The sequence below is a fragment of the Diabrotica undecimpunctata genome, chromosome 6 (assembly GCF_040954645.1).
Source record: "Diabrotica undecimpunctata isolate CICGRU chromosome 6, icDiaUnde3, whole genome shotgun sequence".
Lineage (NCBI taxonomy): Eukaryota > Metazoa > Arthropoda > Insecta > Coleoptera > Chrysomelidae > Diabrotica > Diabrotica undecimpunctata.
The window spans coordinates 148,188,119-148,212,444 of NC_092808.1; the positions used below are offsets into that span (position 1 = coordinate 148,188,119).

General features: G+C 33.6%; 1 protein-coding gene across 5 annotated transcripts in view; it reads right to left on the bottom strand.

Annotated features, from left to right (window-relative positions):
• pxb (putative Hedgehog signaling attenuator pxb) overlaps nt 1–24,326 on the bottom strand; it is a 341,285-nt gene that overhangs the window by 280,984 nt on the left and 35,975 nt on the right. For 2 of the 5 annotated variants that reach the window (XM_072535724.1, XM_072535726.1), the window contains exon 2: nt 803–1,035. In XM_072535724.1, coding sequence (XP_072391825.1) covers nt 803–1,015 — 213 coding nt within the window. In that variant the 5' untranslated portion in view covers nt 1,016–1,035. Of the gene's footprint in view, nt 1–802; nt 1,036–5,229; nt 5,356–21,075; nt 21,260–24,326 lie in introns of those variants that run through there. The other 3 variants (XM_072535728.1, XM_072535725.1, XM_072535723.1) reach the window with 3 other exon arrangements.

The window sequence follows — 24,326 nt, forward strand, 5'->3', positions numbered from 1 at the left end:
TTGCGGCACCCTTGGCGGTCTTTGTCTTAGGTGTCTTTGGTTTTTCCGTAGGACTGCCTTTATTTGATTTTTCCGCTTTAATTGGTGTCTTTTCTTTGGCCTCTGCGGAAGTCGTAACTGCGGATGAAGATGACGGAGTTTTAGGTGCTTTAGGTACTTTAGGACTTCTTTTCAACTTTCTTTGCTTTGACCAGCTTTTCTCCATCAAATTTTGCCTTTTCGCATGCCTTGGCCAGCTTTTCTCCATCAAATTTTGCCTTTTCGCAGGTAGCAGAACGTTTGGCGGTGGATAAAGAACTCCTGAACTAGACTTTGCAGATCCAGAAGACGATGATGTCTGTCGCTCCTTTTCACTTTGTTTGCACCAACGGTCCAGTAGCGACTGCAGCTTTTACATAAGTGAGAAAACAGTGAGTATTTTTAAATACATACTTAAAAATGAACGTGTTGAGCAAATAGGTTAAGTATATGTTTTCATATCATGTCATGACAGGTAAAATATTGATATTTAGAATACTTTACAAATCTATGAGAGGAGAACTATAATAAGATTATTAGATGATGAATATTTTTAGAATACCCGATTTTTTCCGGTACACAAGGACTCTACAAATATAGTGAATGTATTTTATCTTTCATACTTCTTGAAACATGACTGGCGTCGCATCGATTCTTGCTGTTATTTTATAAAGCAGACGACAAGTAAATTTTCCTCTTAGTTCTACTACTTTTTTAATAAATTTTATTGCTAATTTTTGGCTAAAAATAATAATTGTGATCTTGGAACATAAAAGAGACTTACCGGTAGAGCGTCGCAGGTTTCTATTGGTAAAGGATCCTCCGAGCAGTACGTGGGATCTGCCGGTTGAAGAATGGGCGGTCGTGGTGGTGGCGGCAACAGAAATTCGGGGGGCGGACCTGGACAATCGCAGTCCACCCCGGCGGCATCCATGCTCCACATGGTGTCGAGATTGTCGCCAGAAGGTGGATCGTCGTATTCCGTAGGCCTTGCCATAAGACCCTACGCCGCCGTTACTGAAACAATAAAGAGAGGTTAAATTATAAAGTTTAACTATATCAGAACTATTTGAAATGATATCAAACGATCAATTGCTGAAAAAAAATATTACAAAGTAAGGGGTAACCAATATTACCTTTTATAATAAGTTTATGAATTGCACTAAGCCAAGACAGTCAGTATTTAGGTAGAAGATATATGATCTGCCAAAGATGGCCTTTGTAGACTTACTAGTTGAGTAGAAAATAGTCGGGAGATGTTTGTTGGTTTTTCGTAATTGATTTTGTATTCAGCCCCCGCGTCTGATGAGGCCATGGGACACCGAAATGACGTTATAACGTAGTGTTGTTTACCACAGAGACTGATAAATAGTGCTCCTACGACATATACTGTCTTAAATACCCCAAAGCGATAACAAGCTTTTGCTAGAAAATATAATCTTTTACATATATGTTAAACTGATATTTCAAAAATACTAACTCCAAAATGTAGGTGAATAAAGAATTGTTCCCTTGTTCCGTGACGATGAGCTGGTCAAACACCCAAGTAGATGGAGGCCAATAATCATATGAAGAAGAAGGTATTTCAAAAATTGTTATAATGAAACGAAAATACCTAACAATACGAACGCTATGCTAGGTAGATACATTATCGATTTATCCTTTAGATGCTCATGCCCGTTTAAATTACCAAACAACTATTAGCCTATAAAAAAAAATCGAAATATTCTCTACAACGAGGCCAAAATTAAATTTTAGTACACTTTAAATTTTATTTCGGCCTCCGTTCCAAATAAAACTGAAATCGTAAAATTGGGGATATCTCCATTCGATAGTGTCACGCTGCATCGATATCTGCAAGCAAGAGATCGGTGCAATCAACCTTTGCCCTGCGGATATTCCAACAATGCCAAACGAACGGAATTGCGGAATACCACCAATAATAAACATTTTCAGTTTATTGGATTAAGTTCTTGAAGTTAAACAATATGGCAGATATTGCATGAAATATATGTTATATTTATAACTAAAATGCAGATTTAAATCATTCTGTACAGTTTACATTTTGTTCGAGAACGAAGATTTAAACAACTAAAAAAATAATTCCACTGTGATGTCTAAATATGATGAAAATAAAGTACATAGTGTCTTCGATATCTCAAAGTAGATATTACCACAACCATAGAAGACGAAGACATCTGATACGTTAGTCTCTTCCCTAGTTAGCTCTCAAATTAAGTCAAATTTATAGAAGCTAAATAGTCTGGAATAGCAGTTGTACTTGGGTTTGGAACGTGAAACGATTATGATGAAACTTGAACTTAAAAAACAATTAAAAGAATTTTTCTCAAAAATTTTGTGAGAGCATATTCTATATAGGCGACATAGGCGACTGTGCCAATGTACGACATTTATTATCATTTACGACAGAGTCCATGCAACAACATTTGTCACAAAGTTAATAGACAGAGAGCTAGTGGCCTACTTTGAATAATAGTTACTTGAAATTATTGTAAATCATTTTTGACAATGTTGGAACACAAAAAACAAAGGAGCAACTGATAATTGGCAAAGCATTAATTATCGACCCGGTGTTTCTTTTTAAATGTCGAAAAGAAGTATACTTGAATCGTGAGTTTTTGTTAAAATCTTTTCATCTATTTGTCAGATTTACTTCCTTAATCGAGTGACTTCTACTATGGAAGATCGGCAATAATTTTGGCAAATTCTTGTCCATTTTTTATTTTTCTCAGCAAATTGTTGGAGCCCAAGCCTGTGCCATCTCGTATGGTTTTAAGTCAGGAGCACTGTCTTCGTTCACGTTCTCTGCTTATTCGGTGGAGAACTTTTAAGTTAGTTCTGATCAAACTGGCAACTTTTAGCGTCTACACTTCAACTCCAACTTCAAATATAATATAACAGTGTTGTATGTTATGTATGTGTGTTATGTTATGTATGTTGTCGACTTGGGTTAGTATATACAGTGCCTTCCGTATGTTTCGTAAATATGATCAGGGGAAATTGTTGCCTGATGGCTATCGAAGAATCTTCTATGACCAACACATATTCTTACCGGAGACCGGAAGTACAATAGCAACTTTAAAAATGAATTACATATTCGTCGTAGATAAAATATAGTATGTAACTCGTTACGGTTTCCACACGTGTGAGTCTTAAATCGTTAAATATCAAATAAATCTGTCATGCTTGTGTCATGTCCTCACCGTCGTTGTAGCTTCGTTCTGACATTAGCTACGGTACAGAAGAAGAATTAACAGTTGACCGACGAAGAACAATTGACTTTCCGACAATTAACAAATGATTCCGGTTCTGGCTAAGGTTCATACTCGGCCGGCAAAGTTCACAATGTCTCGGCCAAGTGCCGCATACTCTGCTACAAATATATCCAGCACTTCTCAAAATTGGGCCCAATATCTCCTTTAACTGATATCTTGTCAAGCAGGCGCTGTAGGTATTTACCACTCACTTTGTTTATTAATTTATGGCATGTTTGGGCATTCAAGTGCATTTTGGAATACAATCTCAGAGTACATGTTAAATAGCATAGGGCTCAGTGTACAGCCTTGTCTCACTCCACGTTTAATTGGAACAGCTTTTCTTAGTGTGTTCGCAAGCTGTACTGTTGCTACTTAGTAATCATCTAATTCTTTTCTTTCTGGAATATTTAATAGCCCGTTATGTTTGAGACAGTCAAATGTTTTAGTGTAATCTATTAATCATGGATATACTTCTTTCCTAATACCTATTATTATGTTAATTTCTACCTTTGATCATCTGTGAGCCTAGAAAAATGAGCTCTTTTATACTTTCGAGAATATATGTTTAAATCACTACATCTTCAGATTGTACTACTTGATGTAGTTTGTATTATTTCTTTCGTTTCGCCATTCTTTTGATTGCTGCTAATATTATCGTGGGCGCTAATAAATTTCTGAAATAAATAAGACTCTTTAGCTTGTCTTTGTTTATTTTATGTCACAAACATATCAAATCCATGAATTAAAACTTTATCAATGATTCTATTATTTAAAATGCGCACTTGACCACTCTTTTTACTTTTAAATGACCTAACTGATAGAGATTCTCCATTCAAAGATACTTATTAAGCATTAACAGTGAAAAAAAATTTTTTATTTAAAAAAATTTCTTTAGGTATATCTATTCTTACAAGGCCCTTTCGTACTACATCACAGAACGTTTTTCGGACTAATAAGTCGATTATCAGTGCAGTTACCAGATATACAAGAGTGTACATATAAATATGAGGGTAAAATCCTTTTAAATGATATTAAATGTGTTGCTAACTACGACTCATAGGGAGACGTTGTCTCAGAGTCAGCAACCTCTGAGAGTCCTGCATTGCCATGCAGTAAATATGTTTCAAACTTCAACATCATTTGACTTTATTAACTTTACTTTACTTTATTATGTAATAATTAACATATTTAATATTATTTAAAGGGTTTTGACCCACATATTTAGTGACTTCTATCATGTATACCTGGTAACTGCACTGATGTTAAGACTTATTAGTCCGAAAACGTTCTGCGATGTAGCCCGAAAGGGTCTTTCTAAAATATGTATACCTTTTATACCGGAATTTTTTTAAATAATTTTTTTTATTCATGGTATGTACAGCCAACAAAAAAATTTCATTTTTCCTGTGGATTTTAACAATAAAGATATTGTATAACCATTGTATTACATTGCGTAACATCAAATTCGTTAGTTCACATATGCAAATCTCCAGGATTCGCGTCGTTCCGAAATTACTAACTATCGTGCCCCACGGTTTACAAGTTTTTCCTCTAAGTGATCAAAGAACTCGTGATCCACGCACCCGCAGCACCACCCATATCAGCGCTCCTTACACTACTACTTTGAGAATTTGCAATGCTTAAATTAACTGGACATAAACTAGTTCTTGCCGATTAGTCGGATAACACGGTGAATGTGTTATGCGATTCGTAACTATTCTTTGGTGGTCTTAATCGACCATCACGGAGGTCAAATTACACTAATCTTACATTATTCATTTAGTATACATTCATAGAACGAAGTAATGAGTCGTAAGAGAATATAAGAAGATTTATTCATATTTACATTGCAATTAAAACGTTCTGTATATTCCTATACAAATAAATGTAAGTTGAAGTCAAAGAAGAAAGCGACTTCACTTTACTTACTTACTTCACAAAACATCCACAATACAGGAAAGGAAATACAGCAATGAGGCATGTAGTACAGTAGGGGTTCCCAAACTTTTTTGTACCACGTCCTCTTTTGTTGAAATGAAAGATTTTCGAGGCCCCCACCCTAGGACCAAAACAAAAACAAATAAGTATTACATAGAAAACAAAACATTTATTTATACTGTCATTTCATAGGACACAATAATATCAGTTTTTATAAAATACAAAAATTATTAATAAAAGAAATATAGATTAGGTTTGTTAGTGAGATGGATGTGCTTTCATTTTATTTACTAGTATGCCTATATTCGTGGCTGAGTTTTTTTAAGAGCACAAAGTAATTCACTAGCAGCATTAAGTTTATTTCGATACTTTGTTTTAATTGCCACAAGTGTTGAAAATGCTTTTTCGTACAAATAGGTGCTTAAAAAAGTCAAATATAAACGAAGAGCTTCCCGTGATACACTTTGAAATATTTTAACCAAAGTGAAGGTTTGTCCATTATATCAAAGTTGCATTTGGCAGAAGAATCATGTTTTATTTGCAAAGCATCTTCTTGAAGTGATTCAGGCAGGGAGTCTATGTTGACATGGAATAGTTCAATGTCATGCGATGAGTAACTATATTTGAGTCCCCACCTTCCAGTTTTAGATGAAGGCTGTTCAACGAGTCAAAGATGTCTGACAAATAAGCCAATATTACGTGAGTACAATGTTTTTTGAAGGCCATGTTTAGTTCATTTTGCTTTTGCTGTTCCAAGAAGGTGATTACTTCATCTCGAAGGTCAAATAATCTTGCTAACATGTTTCTTTTTGGGAGCCATCGTACTTCTGTATGAAATAGTCGTGTTTTTCCCTAAATCTTCACAAAGAGTTTTATACAGTCGAGTATTTAACGCACTGTTTTTTATGTAATTCACTACTTTAATACACAACTTTAAGACAGCATTTAGTTCATTTGAAAAAGGTTTCGCTGCCAAGGCTTGTCGATGTATAACACAATGTATCCCAGTCACATCAGCATCTACCAGAGGGAAGGAGAGAGGCAGTGCTTGGAAACGCTCAGTTGTCAAATACGCGCTATTGCCACATTGAACGGCTCAGATTCCATTCTTTCAAGCATTCGATTTCAAATTTATGTGTAAGGTCAGGTGTTGCAGTGGTTTGTTTTAATTTTCTAAACATCATGGTTAATTTAGAATTTTAGAAAGACTACCTTTTATTTTTTTTGCACATATTTATGTGCAAGACCGAATACTTATGTATTGGGCCAGAGGTTGCAGATTTAAACTTAAGTTTAGAAGAAGAGACTATTAAGAGTTGTAAGGCTTTTAAGTATTTAGGGTCAATGATTAGCTGAGATGGAACTTGTATGAAAGATATAGGAATGAAAATAGCACGGGGAAAACAAGCCACAAGAGCACTTCATGGAGTTATATGGAACAACACTCTAACCAAAGAAAACAAAAAGAGGATCTTTCAAAGCATAGTGATGAATATTACCCTATATGGAGCGGAAGTATGGCCAATGACAACAACAAAACGAAATAAAATAAGAACAGTTGAACTAGACTTTATGAGAAGATGTCTACAAATCACAAGAGCGGATAGAATAAGAACGGAGGAAATATGGAACAGAATGGAAGTAAAATGCTCAATTACAAAAAAGTTGGAAAACAGAGCCCTGCAGTGGTACGGGTATGAATATTAAACTGGGACCCGCCGGGAAGAAGACGGAGAGGAAGACCTGCTACAAGATGGAAAACATACGTCGGAAATGCTATGATAGATAGAGATCTCAGAGAAGGTGACTGGGAGAATAGAGTGCTGTGGAGGACGAAAACGGCAAACTCATAATGGGAAAAGCCGAAGAAGAAGAAGAAGAAGAAGAAAGACTACCTAAATTTAATTTAATTTTCGACTTGTCTCGCGCCCCCCTGACATGTCCTCACGCCCCCCAGTTTGGGAACCTCTGTAGCAGAGTTATAGTTGATTTAATGAAACGGTAGGAAACTACTAATATTGTGTAAGAGTTCCCACTTTTGGATTTATTTATTTTGTATTTATTTTTTCTAATTCTCAGAACCGGATTTGTATTATTGTCAGTGAAGAGCACTGCTGTCTCCGACAACCCTGGTTTTGAATTCAACTTCTGTTTTGTTTAACGCAATTCCTAAAACTGTTAATTCATGTAGGTAGTTTTTTTGCAAATATAAATATACCTTGTTGTACAAATCTAGTCATTTTCGTTTGCTGCTGAAGAAGACGTTACACCACTTCTGTTCGTCGAGAGACCCCTTTAAAATCGATGATTGATTTGATGAACAGTCATAGCCACTTGTAGACTTTCTTTCGATTTGGAGCTGAATAATATTTTTGTAGTAAACAGATATTTTGCACCTTCTTTACTTGAGTTTAAAGGGGTTTTGTTGAAAAGTGAACACAATTACTTTAGCACTAATAAAAACGATTCAATTAACGATAAAGATATATTTGCAAAATATATCGATGCAAGTTGAAACGTTATAAACGTTACATGTTTGTTATTTTTGTTTAAATAATTATTTTATTTTAATTTGTTTTCATTTTATTCATCTATTGAGGAACCGTCTCTTGTCGTCATACTACTCTATTTGTTGTCATGCGGCTTATATAATCGATCCATTCTACCCTTTTATATCTTACCCAATCCTTAATGGTCCATCTTGCATCTACCTCGAATTTTTGTACTTCTAGCTCTGTCCTATAGTGTTTACCCATCAATTTTTTAATTGTTTTTATCTCTGCTGTTTCTGACATCCTTTTTGTCCTCTGTGCGTCAGGTCGTGTTTCTGCGCGTATTTCATTATTGATCTGATGACTGTTATGTAAATTCTGCCCTTCATTTCTTTCCCGATATTTTTATTTCTCCATATTGTTTCATTTAAGCAGCCTGCGGCTCTGTTTGCTATATTCACTTGATCTTTCCCTTCTGTTTCGAGCTTTTCGTAGCTAGATAATGTGATGCCTAGATATTTAAACTCCATCACTTGTTGTATTATCTCACCTTCCAGCTCCAATTTACATCTTAGTAAATTTGCTGTTGTAACCATGCATTTTGTCTTTTTTGGGGAAATTAACATGTTAAATTTTCTAGCGGTTATATTAAATTGGTGCAGCATACGTTGTAAATCATCTTCACTTTGAGAGAGTAGTATTGCGTCATCTGCATAGCAGATTATTTTAAGTTGTTTTTCTCCCATTTGGTATCCTTTTTTAGTTCTTACTTTTTTATTATTTCATCAATAATCAGGTTGAACAATAGAGGACTCAGGGAATCTCCCTGTCTTATCCCATTGCCAGCTTCAATAGGGTCGGTTAGTTCTTCTTCTACTTTTACTTTCATTGTGTTGTTTTGGTAGATATTTTCGATCGTTTTGATTATTCCTAGACGTATCTCTCTTGCGTACAGTAAGTGGATAACGTCTTTTAATTTGACACGGTCAAATGCCTTCGTAAGGTCCACGAAACATAGATATGCCGGTTTGTTTTATTCTGTTTCTTGTTTTATTCTAATGATATGTAAATGTTTGTTAATTTTCTCTCTGCAAGTGATCCTGTTACTGCGTTAATTACATTATTTTTGAATTTTTCCCAGCTTTTCTCGATGTTATCGTTTTCTAATATTTCATTACCAGCAATCTTCTCTAAAATTCTTTTTTTTGTATAATTATTGGTTGTGAAGTATTTCATGATCATCCTTATTTTACATAATACTAGGCTATGGTCGATACCTGCAACTGCTGATTTGAGGCATCTTACGTCGATTATTTTTTATCGTTTGAGGTATCGTATAGAATCATCCAAAAATGGTTTGCATTAGCTAATCAAGAAAACAATAATTAATAAGTTAGAACGAAGACGGCCAATATAGAAGAAGAAAAAACATGAATAAAGATGAAAAGAAAAATCTTTGTATATATAAACTAAAAATAAGCCGTTGGTATGCAAGATAAGTACATATGGATCGAAACCTGTAATCCAAAGTTCACTATTTTTGTAGATGTCTGTTTTACTATCAAGTGTGAGTGCGCTAGTGGGTAAATATTTAACAAGAAATGACAAATAATACGATAACGTCGTCAAACTAATACGTGTATATCGCTCTCAGCAAACACATTTATCAATCAGTCGACATGTACACCAATATTTTCCTTTAGAGTTCAATGAAATTGTACTTCCAGCAATATAAATATACGTCCGCAGTATTTTACAATGTTAAGGACAAACAACGGGGAAATATAAAACGTATTTGCAGGTGCATATATTTCTCAGAAATATTGATGCTAACCGCATCAAAAGGAATATCGACAGTATTTTCATACAAACTTCGGAGAAATGTAGATATACATATTTCAATAATGCTATTCATTGCAGTATAATATAACAGGAATATTCAAAAATACCATATTTTATTTATTTCTTTTTCAGCAATCAGATTGCAAGATTTATTAGCCAACGTGCTAATGAAAAATGCCATCTGGTATTTAATAAAAGCATTTTTACATATTTTTATATTTATCAATAAGTTCTAAACACAACTCTTGGCTCCATTTCATTTTTATAGGTAGATTTATATTTGTCTTTATTTTTTTTTTAATTTAAGTGTATAAATTTCCAAAAAAAGAATGAATATTTTAAGACAAGATACAAAATTCAACAAAATCCAAAACTTTAACGCTGTACGTTGATTTTATTTAAAAATACTTAAAAAACGTCTACACTGAGCACAAATCCCTTTGATGGACCGACAATAAATGGATGGCTTCGAGGCAGTGCGGCGAACGATTTGCCCATATTTGCCGCGCCTCGGCTTGCTTCATGCGTATTCGTGCTCGAGTGTGTACACAGCTTTAAATGTGTCCTATTATTATTTCTAATAAGTACATTTAATAACAGCTTAATATGTAGCATAAACATCCCATCTTGTTTCATATTACACCAACTCGAAGGTTTTTGTCTTTTGAGTGTTATCAAGGAGCTTAATTGCCTCACCATACCCATCAATATGGACTCTCTGCTCATGATTTACAGCTTCTTGTCGATTGACTACCGATATACAAGGTACATATTAATTTACAATACATACAAAAAGGCAACTATGTCAGTGAAAATACATAAATAAACGGTACAAAAAAGCATCGCAAACCTTTGAAGCTTCAAAAATCACCCTTGAAAGGTGTTTGGCCAAATACAAGAAAAATCTACATCGTTCTACTTCTGTAGAAAAAAAAGTTGGATCGTTACAGAACTGTTTTCATCCCCGAATTGGTGGGTGTTGATAGGATGCAAAGCTTTTTAAAAACACATAAAGATATAATAAGCCTTAAGAAACCAGAAGCCACATCATCTGTACTAGAGCAGGTATTTAATAAAGTTGCCGTTGAAAAGTTTTAGTCTTCTTGAATCAGCTACTGACAAATATGAAACTCAAGCTCAGCATATCTATAATGTCGACAAATCGGGGGTACCCAAGGTTCTAAAAAGTCACTTTAAGATATTAGTTGCAACTGGAAAATGTCAGATAGGAGTTTTGACTTCCGCAGAGAGTGGAAAAATTATGGCGACAGTGCTGCGGTTTCTACGTAAGCGTGTGAAAGCTAAATTAATGGAGGAAGCACCATCTGGATCTTAAGGTGAATGGCATGAATCGCGGAGGATTCAAAGGTAGTTGATTTATTTCTGTTGTGGCTGAAATGTTTTAAGGAATGGTCTAATGTGCCAAAAGGTCAGAAAGTGCTTTTGTTGTTAGACGGGCATGCTTTCCTCGTACAGAAAAATTGTACGACTATTCTTCCCCCACATTACACCCATCGTCTTCAGCCTTTAGACGTGGGCTTTATGAAGCCTCTAAGCACGTAATAAAGAAAATAAATGACTGAGGTGCCATCTTGGTCGTGTAGTGACCCAATTCCAGATTACAAGTTTATTTGGTTAGGCTTTTATAAGCGCAGATAGCATGGCAACTTAGGAGCTACTGGAATCTGGCCGATGAATCGAGATATTTTTACAGACGCTGATTTTGCTCCAGCTAAAACGACTGATTATCAGCTGTATTTGTCAGTATATGCACAGCACTCTAACCCCTATCCGGAAGAGATTCCTCAGCCTCAAACCAATGCAACAAATTCGTCAGAAATAGAGTCTAAGGATGCTACCAGAAATTGGGAAATGCGGAAGAAGTACAAACTCGAAAAGAAAACATACCTGAAAAAAAATTGCTGAAAGTAACGATGAAAGACCTGGTTGTCCATGGATGACTAACAGCGAAAAACAATTATCTTCGTTCGTAACATCTAACGATATCATACCCATACCAAAAGAAACTCGAGTAACAAGACGTATCACGAGCGGAAGATAAAAAACCTCCATAATCACTGAATCAGCTTACAAGAATGACCTTTTTAAGTCACAACAAAACAGAGAAAACCCGGCAAACAAAAGAAAGGTCACCAAAATACTCGTAATCAACTCTAAAACAAATTAAATTAAGGGCAAAACCATACAAAAAAACAAAGACAAGAAGAAAGAGGAAGGATGCTCAGTTCATCTATTGTGGTTATTTTGCTCGCAATCCGCTGAAGGATGAATAATGTGCCGAAAATGCTGTGATTGGGCACACTGCTCCTGTGCTGGAGAAGAAGACGAGAATGATGAAGCAACACACCTTTGTACTATGTGCGAAACTTTTGTTCAAAATAATTTATTTTCTTAAAAATAAAAATAAAGTCAGATAGTTTAAAATTATTCTGATAAACTGCACTAAATTTTACTTTTGCCCATTTAGTACCCCGGTTTGCCCCATTCTAAGGGGCAAACCCAGCCATAATCGTTTTATAAATATTTCGTCTACAAGATGTAGTTGTCAACGATAATAAAGATCAATTTTTTTCAGTGAATTTGGTATTGTCTGGCAACTTTATTCGAGTTCATCAAAAAAATTACTGAAAAAATATATTTTTTAGAGACCTCACTATGCATCACTCCCATAGTATTGGTAAATTTTACTAATTTAACAAATTCCTGTAAATAAATAATTTATGACATCTTTTTTTATTGTCGCATTTGCTACATCGGCAGTTTACGCATCAAGAATACGGGAAAAGATAGCAACACGTTCTAAGGTGTCTTTATAACAAACACTTTGAGATCCATTTTGGATAAAAGTTATATTATTAGAAATAATACTGAGCTTTTAGTCTATTTAGTTTAACAAAAAGGTTTAAAATTACGGAAATTTTCAAGTATCGATCGACAATCATTTCGAACATTATGTTTCGAAAAACAAATAATTGTTTAATTCCTCCTAGTTTAATATTTGCTTTGGGAGTTGAATGAAATTACGTGTCGCATTAGATACGTATATTGATTTGAATTTATTTGATAGATTTACGAGTGTAGGCGACAGTTAGCGCCGACACGCTATAATCTGTGCCCCGTCCACATGATTAATGAATAACTCGATGGTCGTAAATTCGATATCTGCGACACGTATTACCCCGGTATCGATAGTTTAAACATACTTAAGTTTTTCTCATTACGCTGCCTCCGGTTACAGCAGTCTATTATGCGATTTATTATAGTTGGCGATGAAGAGAAGGGGCTAAATGAAGAGGTAAAATATACACCAAATGAGTCAAGTTGGATCGCATAACACCTATGCTTCGTTTGAAAATTATTGATTGTATAAAACTTTTTTTAATCCTTTATAAAAGGCATTTTATAGGTATACTACAGGTCCTTAAGTAAATGTACAAAAATAAACAGTGGATTCTACACTTTAAACTATTACGATTTAAGCCAAATTGCTTTAATAAAATGTTGATATTAAGAAAGATACAGGGTGTTAAAGTGCAAAATTAAAATTTTATTTTTCGCTATAACTTTTATGTTTGTAAACATTTATGTATAAAAATTTACAACTGGGTACTTTTAAATATGAGAAATTATAATTTGATGCACACTTTGATGTAACTGATAGAGGGCGCCACTTATGAAACATATGTGGTATAAATTTACACTTAACTTTTTTGCTCTTTAAGTTACCTGTATTTGGGATAAAAAATATTAAAGATACATTATTTTAACAAAAAAAAGTTTTCTTGTTAATAACTTCAAAACTCAACAGTTTTGGAGATAATCGCATTTTAAAAATCAGCTGCATAAATCTGATCTAAGGCAATTACTCCAAACAACGAAGAAAAAATAGACAAAAACATTAATACTTCTGAATTTTGGTATAAAATACCTTTAACTAAAGTTAATAGTTAACGAAATATTAAATAAAATAAATATATCAGCAGGATAATTAATAATAGGATTTGACAGAATAACAGAATAATAGGATTTTACATCAAACATTTTACGTTTTATGTTAAATTAAAGTCATAATCAAAACATTTTGTTTACAAACCAAATTAAGAAATAGTTAAACTAAATAACATAACTTTTTGTCAAAGTAAGTGTTCGATATGTCCACCATTTTCTTTAATTCATTTGTCAATATATTCCATATTAGATCGCCTCATATTAAATAGGATCATTGGTTCTAAAGAAACTGTTGCAATACTTATTTCTTTCCATAGTTGGTTGCGAATGTTTATGGGATTCTTATAGAAACGTTATTTTAATGCGCCCTCATACACCAAAATCAAGCGGAATAAATTCGGGGCTACGTGGTGGCTATAATGTTTAATGGATGAATATATCGATGACAAAACTTATTTATATGATTACGTTACAGCTTACGAGATACTATAATTACATCTCGAACAAATGGACTATTATGATTTACTAACGAACTAATATTATGCTGAACTAAATTGCCTGTGTGTTTACTATATTTATAACAATATCGGTTATTAGGACAACGATGATGTTTTTGTAAAAATGCTGAGTCTTTCAGGTTAGATTAGATTTGTAGCACAAGTATTATGAAACAGGACACGTATGTGTTATTCAATACCTGTGCTCTAGTTTCTATTTGTCTTAATAAAAATGGGTAAACAATTTACGTAATGAACAATAAATATTCTTTTCGGATTTTTTATGAATTAAATAATTATAAAATCCGTAAACTAATTTTCGAAACCAAATTCAAATATAATGATAATTTTCAAATCAAAATATTCCGAAAACGGTACACAGTATCGAGTTTTACCAAGAGTACCTTTTTCGTGTAAAATTGAATGACGTTTAAGTTTACTTGAAATTTTGATTAATAATTATACTCTTAAAAAAGTTATATTGACTAATACTTAGTACGATCCGTGTAACTAGTGCCCTCTATGAGAATCAGATATAAAAACAAATTCATGGGATGTATCAGCTTCCAAAACTAATTCGTATAAAATTTCATGTTGTCGTACAATGTTGCCAGTAGTTTCGGCAAAATCGTAAAAAATGCGTAAAATTTTTTTTCTTCAACGCCCTGTATCTTGAAAACAGATGACGTTACAAAAATTTTTTACTAAGCAAGCCCCAATTATTTTTCAGTTTTTTACCTACCCTAGAGACGGGGTTACCTTTTTTTGAAACACCCTGTATAAAAGATATATTTTAAAAATTTCCTTTCACGTTACATCACAGAACTTTTTCGGACTAATAAATTCATCATCAGTGCAGTTAACAGGTATACATGAGTGAAGCTGTTAAATATGTTGTTAAAAACCCTTTAAATGTTGTCGACGTTATTAATTAATACATATCTGTTGATAAATTTAAATGATCTTGCCCAGTGGTTGCCAACTCAAGAGAAGTTATCTCTATGGGTCTTCATCTATGGTGGATAGCAACTCGTGTCTTAGTGATTAAATCTGTTCGAGGCCGATATCTCTTATCGATATTTTTGTTGCAATTAAATACATTGGGCAATATCTTAACAGATTTACCGTGCACAAATTATTACCTGCTTTATAGATAAATTTGTGACAAGAAAATAAATAAAATGTGATTAAAACTATCATCAGTATTTGATTCAAAATTTTAATCTATTTTTCGTAATATTGAGTAATTCCAATTCCCAGTATTGGAATAGAATGTGGTTGTACAACATTCAAAAGTTAACGCATTTATAAGTGTTATTTAACAAATTCCTACCTTTTTTATAGAAAGATTTGTCTTTGACTTAAAAAACATATCTGCTTCCGAAATAACACTTCGTTTGATCCAAATATTTATAACACTCAGTAGTTTTCTTGTTCATTTGGGTTTATTCATTGGGAATTTTCTACCTTCAAACGCATAAATAACGGTTTAGAATATTCGATATTGGTGACTTCTTTCCTTGGCTAATCGATGAGAAAAATACATCAAAATACAAAAGCTGTGTTGCTATTATAGTTGATATTTACATCTTTTGTAGATCTGGCAGCTTTGAGCTGCTGATGTTAACTCAGATGACTGTTAATTTCATTTATTGTGTTTCATTTATTTTCCATGAACTAGCAGAACCAGAAACGAAGAAGTTCTTCGAAGAATGGGACATCAAGGAACTCTATTAAATATTATTAAAAGGCGTAAACTAGAATATCTTGGACATATAATTAAAGGACCAAGATATGAGTTCCTTCGGCTAATTCTTAACGGTAAAATCGAAGGAAAGAAATGGATAGAACGGAAGAAACTCTCTTGGTTGAGGAATTTGCGGCAGTGGACAGGTTTGACAGCGGACCAATTGCTACACGTAGCTCAACACCGAGATCAGTATAACAATATTATAAGCATGGTAGTCGCCGACGTTCCGTAGGGATATGGCACTCTAAGAAGAAGATTTATTTTTCATTTTCCTATATCTAACCAAAACGCTTGTTTACAGTTTGAGTCTTTGTTGGTTTTAATCGACTGTAAGCCGTGTGTGCTTCAGCTTGCGTAAAGGAAGGAAAAGTTCTGAATGAAGTAATTCTACCGATTAGCATCTGTTATATACGCGGTTTGTTCAAAAATGGGAGTTATATGTAAGAGTTAACAATATTGTTACGATAACCAATCTGACGAGTCCTATCAAGTCTATCAAGTGAATGATTAAGAATGAAATAAATCGAAGTTTCTGTCAAAGCTACGGGCGGAAACGTATGAAGTTCATACGAGCATCCTAGATACGACACAAATCAAGAAACTCAGCAGCAGAAAAACTAGGACGGTCGGTCTTAGGGGGGCAGCTTCAAGAGATCTACTTGGCAATACATTAGTGCATGTAGTCCAGAAGTCAAGTCTTACTGGAGCCGTGGAATTGCCTAGTACTAAAAGATGATCTTCTGTACAGAACTTTTAAAGACGATAATGGTACAGAATCTAAGATTCAGTTGATTGTACCTAAATTAAAGTGTCAGAAGTATTGCGTTAGTTGCATGGTGGACTCTTTGGTATTACGAAGACATCAGGTTGACACTTGGTATTACGAAGACTCCGGTTCGAGAACGGTTCTACTGGATGAACTAGTAAAGTAATGGTCCAGTTGGTAAAAAGAGAGCATCCATGAAACAGTACAATATTGGTAGTCCTATGGAAAGAGTAGTAAGTACTAGTAGAAAGAAGAGTAATCGACATTGCAGATCCATTTTCAGAAACGTATTATGGAAATAAATATATCCTGGTAGCCGTGGATATATGGCGAAACAGACACATTAACACTTAGATGAAGTCAAGAATTTATAAAGCCAATGTAAGACCAATAATGACATATGCCTCAGAAACAAGACCCGACACAGCCACAACGCAAAGGCTACTGTAAACAGCAGAGATAAGAGTACTAAGAAGAATTACAGGAAATACGCTGAGAGATCGAAAGAGAAGTGAAGACAGTAGAAGAAAATGTAACGTACAGTGTATAAATGAATGGATACAAATTAGAAAAAAAAATGGAATAACCACATAAGCAGAATGGAAGAGACCCGCGTCGTCAAAATAGCAAGAGATAAGTCACCAATTGGCAGAAGAAGTATCGGGCGACCGCGCAAAAGATAGAGTGACAACCTTCTATAGAAGTATTAATCCGCCGGTGAACAAGCAGAATTGCTAATAAAGAGGAAGAAGAAGAAGTAAAACTGCAGAAAGCAATATGAAATTAATGCATAAACCCCCCCTTGATCATTTTGGAACGTTGTCTATTGAGTACAATACGTCTGGAGATCAGAATGATGTTGGGCACTACTAAATTGAAATCAACTACCAGTGGTAATAATAAATGTACCAAAAGAGATATAGCACCTGTGTAGCCACTGTGAACACAAGAGGACTTCTACAAACGGGCATACCAACTGGACAACCTCCGTAATTGTTTCTATGCATTAAAAAGGTTCCATCATAGAATACGACAACTACAGACTAATTTCATTGATAACACTTGCAAGTAACCGGAAGGGGAACTTGAGAACAAAGTTTAAATATACGACAACTCATTGAAAAATCAAGAGAAGTACCTACTTTAGATAGTACCTATTATCATAGACGCATCAATGTCAATATACTTTTTTGATAATGAAACTTATGAGTGCCAGTGTTATATTTGTGTTCAGTGATTTATATTTTTAATTATATGTATATCTATATACAAAACGTGTACTGTCAACTTTTAACAGAATAAAAAAACTTTCCTGTAAGCGCAATATCATTATAACGTTCCGGATAAGAATGCTTCAATGATATATTTCTCCACCCTTCTGTATTGGGTCGGCTTGATTATTTAAACAATAAAATCTGGAAGCATTCGAAATGTGGTGTTACCAACGCATTCTGACAATATCATGGATGGATCGTAAAACAGACTCACAAGTTCTTTAACAACTAGGAAAACAAATTCCATAAAGTTCAATAAGTAATATTAAATTTGGAACTAGATTTTATTGTGCCATTGTGTTATTGTAAAATATATAAAAAAAACTTACCAAAACGTAAAACGGGACAATGACAATAATGAATTAACAGAAGTAAAAATTGATATCTGATACCTCATGGTTTACTGTCATTAGTATATAATTATTTTTATATGAGCGTATCATTGATGTTTTCCAAAAAGGTAAAGTGGAGATATGTTACAACTTTACGAGTCTTTTATGGTGTTATCTTTATTATTATTTAAATTAGATTGAAATATATTTTATTTAGGATCTGTGTACCTTTTTTGTTATTGATTGCGTTGGTATTTCTTTTTATTTCTATTGACTCGTATATCCCCCTCTTCTTTTTGTTTTGTTCGGTTTTTAAAATTTTGATATTTTCGAAGTCAAATTTATGCTTTTTTGTGACGTTCTTGTCATATTTTTGTGAGAAGGAATTCTGGATTGAAACAGTTGACTGGTTTGACCAATATAGACACCTTCACAGTTAATATATGGTATCTCGTAAACAACATGTGATTTCTTGAGTTTTGGACTTTGTGTTTTTAGTTTAGTGAAATATTTATTTAAAAGGTTGTTGCGTTTGTGAGCCACTGTTATAATAATAATAATAATAATAATAATAATAGCGTTTATTGTCCAACAGAATCCATTTATAGGACAAAATACAATACTAAAGTTAAATGATATATTAATAATTCATAAGTACTAACTAAATAACACATTTTTCGAGTATTTTACCTTAACATAAAGAAACTACTCAATCACCTAGGTAGATCTCAGCCATCCTAGTAAGCTGCTTTAAACTGCAGTGAAATATATCGCAGTAAGCACTTAAGGAATTATAATAGTTGCACATGAGAAATAGAGGAGAATTTAACATAAGATTAGTTCTAGCTTGTGTATTTCTGAACGTAATCGAATTTCTCACTGGATAAGATTTCACTCACTCAGATCTCACTCGAAGAATATCAGGGCAGTCAATGAGATTATGTAGTAGCTTGTACAGGAATATTAGGGAGGCATTAATTCGTCTAGATTCTAATGATACTACGTCCAAACCGCTACACAACTCACTATTGCTGATGCCTGTCTTGGGATATATGCCGTTAATTTTGTAAGACAAAAATTTTAAAAATTTACGCTGCACCTGCTCTATAAGTTGGATATGTACATCATAAAAAGGTGACCAAATGACAGAGGCATATTCCAGTTTACAGCGTACAAAAGTGTAATAAAGTAATTTAATTGCCTTAATATTAGTGAGATTTCGACTATTTCTAATTATGAATCCATAAGATTTAAGTGCTTCTTTAACCTTTAAATTTACATGTTCAACAAAGTTGAGTTTATAATCAAATGTAACTCCAAGGTCTTTAATTTTATTTAAACGTTCAAGTTTATTGCCATTGATAATATAAGGATGGTATAAATTAGACTGTTTCCTAGAATAGCTAACTACTTTGCACTTATTGGCATTAATATTCAAATGATTTGCATTACACCATTCATGTACACGATTCAGTTCACTCTGCAAAAAATGACAATCATTAAGGTCACTTATCAATGAATAAATCTTTAAATCATCGGCATAACATAAACATGGTGCAGAAATTGATTCACACAGATCGTTAATAAATAACAAGAACAATAATAGACCTAGATTAGAACCTTGTGGAACCCCTGAAGAAGCTAGGTACTTTTCCGATTTGTAACCATTATAAGCAACAAACTGCGTTCTATTTGACAAGTAAGACCTCATAAAAGTCACGGCATCCTCAGAAAGACCAAAGAGACACAATTTAGAAAGTAATGCGCCGTGGTAATTTCTGTCGAACGCCTTGATAAAGTCAGTATATATGACGTCAACTTGACTTCTATTATCTATTGCCGCTGAGATATATTGTGTGACCATTAATAAGTTTGTCACAGTGGACCGGTTGGAGACAAAACCATGTTGATATTGAGATTGGAGGTTATGTTATGATTGGCTAAAAGATTCGTTAATTGCTCGGATAAATCTTTTATATATGGAAGAGTTGTATACGTAGTCTTGATACTGTTGGGTTTATTGTTATTTGTATTGTTATAAAATTTATTTAGTCTTGATTTGAAAATAGTTTCGATTAGATGTTCGGGATATGCATTATTTAGAAAGGCATTTTTTGATTTTTTTTATTGCAGTTGGTCTGGATTCTGGATTTGCTAGTTTTATAGATCTATCAGCAAGATTTATAATTACAGACTTCTTATGGGAGAATGGATGATGAGATTTATAGTTGAGATATCGTGAAGACCATGTTTCTTCTGTAAACCACATAGTTTTAACTGTGTTATTAATGCGATGTAAAGTGATATACAGAAAATTTATTTTATTATTTTGTTTAATTTCTATAGTAAACTTTAGTTTTGGATGGTATCTGTTAAAAAATTATCTAATATTTCGTTCAGTTTAATAGATAGATTAGATTATTTTGAAACTAACTCACCTATAGAACCTGTTACTGAGAAATTGGAAGTGAAATTACTTACTGCATATAAAGAGATATAAACACACAAGAGACCAATGAACAGTAGCGCACCTAGAATTTGCCTCTGGGGGAGGGGGTTTTGGTTGGTCACCCAAATTTTTTTTATGATGAAATGTGTAAGAAACAGTGTAGGAATAGGGTCCTGGGGGTGGAAGGGGGGGGGTATAACCCCCAAACCCCCCCTGGGCGCGCCACTGCCAATGAGATATAACAGTAAAATAAAAATCATCTGAAAACCCACGAAATGTAAATCAAATACTATTTCCACTTAATGTGGTGTTCGTTAATCGAGAGTATTGTTACAATATCTGATCAAACCGAGAGTTAAAATGCGAATGGGTTCGGCTGCTCTCATCACCTTAATTACAGAAATGCAGCATATCGAATAAATACATTCAACAACTTCTAACTACGCATTTAAACTAGTACAATTACTTACAAAATCGATAGCAACTGAGGAAGCCGTTTCTTTTTAATTCTAGAAACTTACGCTAGTTTCACACGTTGATTGCACTGGTTTATTAACTTTTTTTCGAGACCTGGATGCGTAGGTATTTGAAATAGTTGCCTCACTGACACGAAATAATCACATTTCACGAGACTATCGGTTGGAACTAGATAGAGTATTATTGTGTTTCTTTAATTAAATCGATTTACGTTAGATAAGATAAATAATTGTGGTGCAACTGATAATATACGGTTATCTGCTGCAGGATGTTTTAATAAATCACTCTATATTAAAGAGGGATTAATTACAAAATAGTTCTTTTCAAATTAACCGATAAATATGTAGGGTCTTATTATGACTAATAATGATAAACTAATATTAACAAATAACAAGCAAGCTTTATGCTTACGGTATTGACAGAGTAATAGAATACTCCGATTCCAGAATAAAGTCTTCCACCTAAGAAGACCGCTTTGCAATTAAATGCTGGTATAAATTACTAGCGGACCAGATAAGCGGCGATATATTTTACACTACCGTTATGAATAACATTTTACTGCTCTGTTGTTGCAATCAGCACTGCTCAACAAGTTATCGTTTATTGGTTTTAATATTTTATTGCAATAGTACGAGTACGGATTATTTATTTAAACAGTGAATTTATTACATGTTATTTTTTTTTAATTTCGTCTGACGTATCGTATAATGCAGGTTTACCCAATAATCAAATTTATGCCTTTACAAAAACATATTATTTGAAAAATAAGAAGTACCATGTTTCATAATAATTGTAATCTTCTTTATACACACAAATTTGTTTAGTAATGTATTTCTTAAATCCACACAATCATTGAAAAATGATTCATGATATTTGAAAATATCTTTCTGTTAATAATCTGATATCTGAAAATATCTCACTGTTTTCGACAAAGTAGATCAAATTCAAACTTGTCATCATATTACATCTGTTTATCGTTAAAAGTTAATTGATGGTCGTGGGTTGTATTGGTGTTATTTAATAATTTAGCAAAATACATAATCAGCAAAAATCTTATTTAAAACATGCGAACGGTTTTTGCAATCACAATCAATGCAGTGTTTATGCTTGTTTAGCATTGGTTGTTAAATAATTTGTGTTCGATTGTTTCGTCTGTTGTACAACCCTCGTCCTTTTTAGGGTGTAGTAGTTGTATATAAGTACCTATTTTTTTATAGTAGTGTAGTGAAGCGGTACTTTAAACTAAAATGAGTAATTGGGAAAAAAATAAAATACAGTCGAAACGTAGAGTGTTATCTCCAGAAGAATTTTAGTTCTGAAAGTCGAAAGTTGTTTCAATTTGGAAAAAAAAATAATATGGGTCCATTGACATCTGTTATGGTAGTTCAGAAACGCAAATGCGATGCTTGCGGTATCTCAGAGAGGACATTCCGAAGAATTAATAACATGAGTGAGGATGAAATAAATAAAGTAAGCAAGAGAAATCGTCGACATCTAAAAACTTTAGATTTGCACCAGTCAATTAAACTTGCAATTAAAAATATTATATATAATATGTATAAAGCCAAAGAATATATAACAATTATTGCTGTGTTACAAAAAATAAAAGACAAGGAACTGTGTGATATAAGATTAAGTTTGTGGAGAGTGCTGAAACATTTAGGTTTTCGATATAAAAAGACAAATAATAGACAAGTACTGTGTGAACTCTCTAATGTTGTTTCAAAACGGTGGCATTTTTTAAGAAAATACATGAACAATAAAAGGTCTGATAGTCCGAGGCAAGTTGTATTTTTAGATGAAACTTGAATTTTCGCCAAAGGAAATATGTCAAAATCATCCTGGCAAGATGGCACCACGAAATGTTTTAATTCTTCTAGTCGTTCCGGTAATCGTAAACGCTACATTATACTTCATGCTGGAAATGATGAGGGTTTTATTTTTTCGCTATTAAACGCTAGTTTAATTTTTTCGTCCACAAAGAATACAGGTGATACCATGGAAATATGGATGCAAATATTTTTGAATAATGGTTTGAAGAAAATTTGTTAAAAAAATTGGAGCGACCACCCATAATAGTGTGGGATAATGCATCCTACTACTCAAGAGTAGAAGGGAGATTTTCTTCAAGCAGCTGGACAAAAGAAGAAATAAAGTTGTGGTTGACAGAAAAGAAAATTTATCACAGTGACGTATTTTTGAAAGTCGATTTACTACAAAGGTGTGGAGAGCACAAAATTCAAAATAAATTTGTCACTGACCAAATGGCTCTTAAATATGGCCATGAAGTTCTTCGACTTCCATCCTACCATTGCCACTATAATGCAATTGAGTTAGTTTGGGGTATAACCAAAATTTTTTATGACAAACATGCATCCAAAAAAACAGATGACGCTAGCGTTCTTAGTTTATGGAAAGCATCGCTAGAACAAATAAAGGCAGGACAATGGCAAAATTGTATTAGACATACGGAAGACATAATCGTTCATTCTTTTCAAATCAAGTGAGTTATAGATGAGGTCCGGCCTCTAATTATTCGGATAGACAATTCAGATAGTGACGACTCTGATAGTGAAATATCAGGCAGTGAATAGGATGAATCGTTTGCTAAAAAGAAGTAACAAAAAAGTGTTTCGGGAATTCAATTCGGACTTTGTGGTGTGTTTTAGTTAAACGATAAAGTACCTTCGGTTTAATTACTGGACTGCATACTCTCAATAGCTTTGGTATTAATTACTGGACTAAACGTGTTTAAACCTTTTGTTTTGCTGAAAACTCGGAAGTGATTTAATGCCAATTTATTTCAAGATTATATTTAATACAGTGTCTGCAGAAAGTAAAGACTTGGATGTATTTCATTCAAATTTGGACATACCAGCAATTTGGCAAGTATTTTCACTTGTGCCCTTCATTTTGAAAGAGTTTCTTAACGAATAACTAAGACATTACAGTAAGTTTAGGTACAAGCAACAAAGTATTTTTATATATATTTGGGTATAACATGCAGCAGTTTAAACCAGTGGCACACCTAGAATTTTGTTAAGGGGGTTTTGGTTGGGCACCGAAATTTTTTTCAAGCTATCTCCATCCATTCTGATTCCTTAAAATTTGTGAGTAACAGTGTGGGAGTAGTGGCCTAAGGGGGGGGGGTTTAACCTAGGTGCGCGACTGGCTTAAACTTATTCGTAAACTAGTTCGTAAGGTTTTATTATACAATTTGCGATTTAGTGAAGTTTTGCAATGG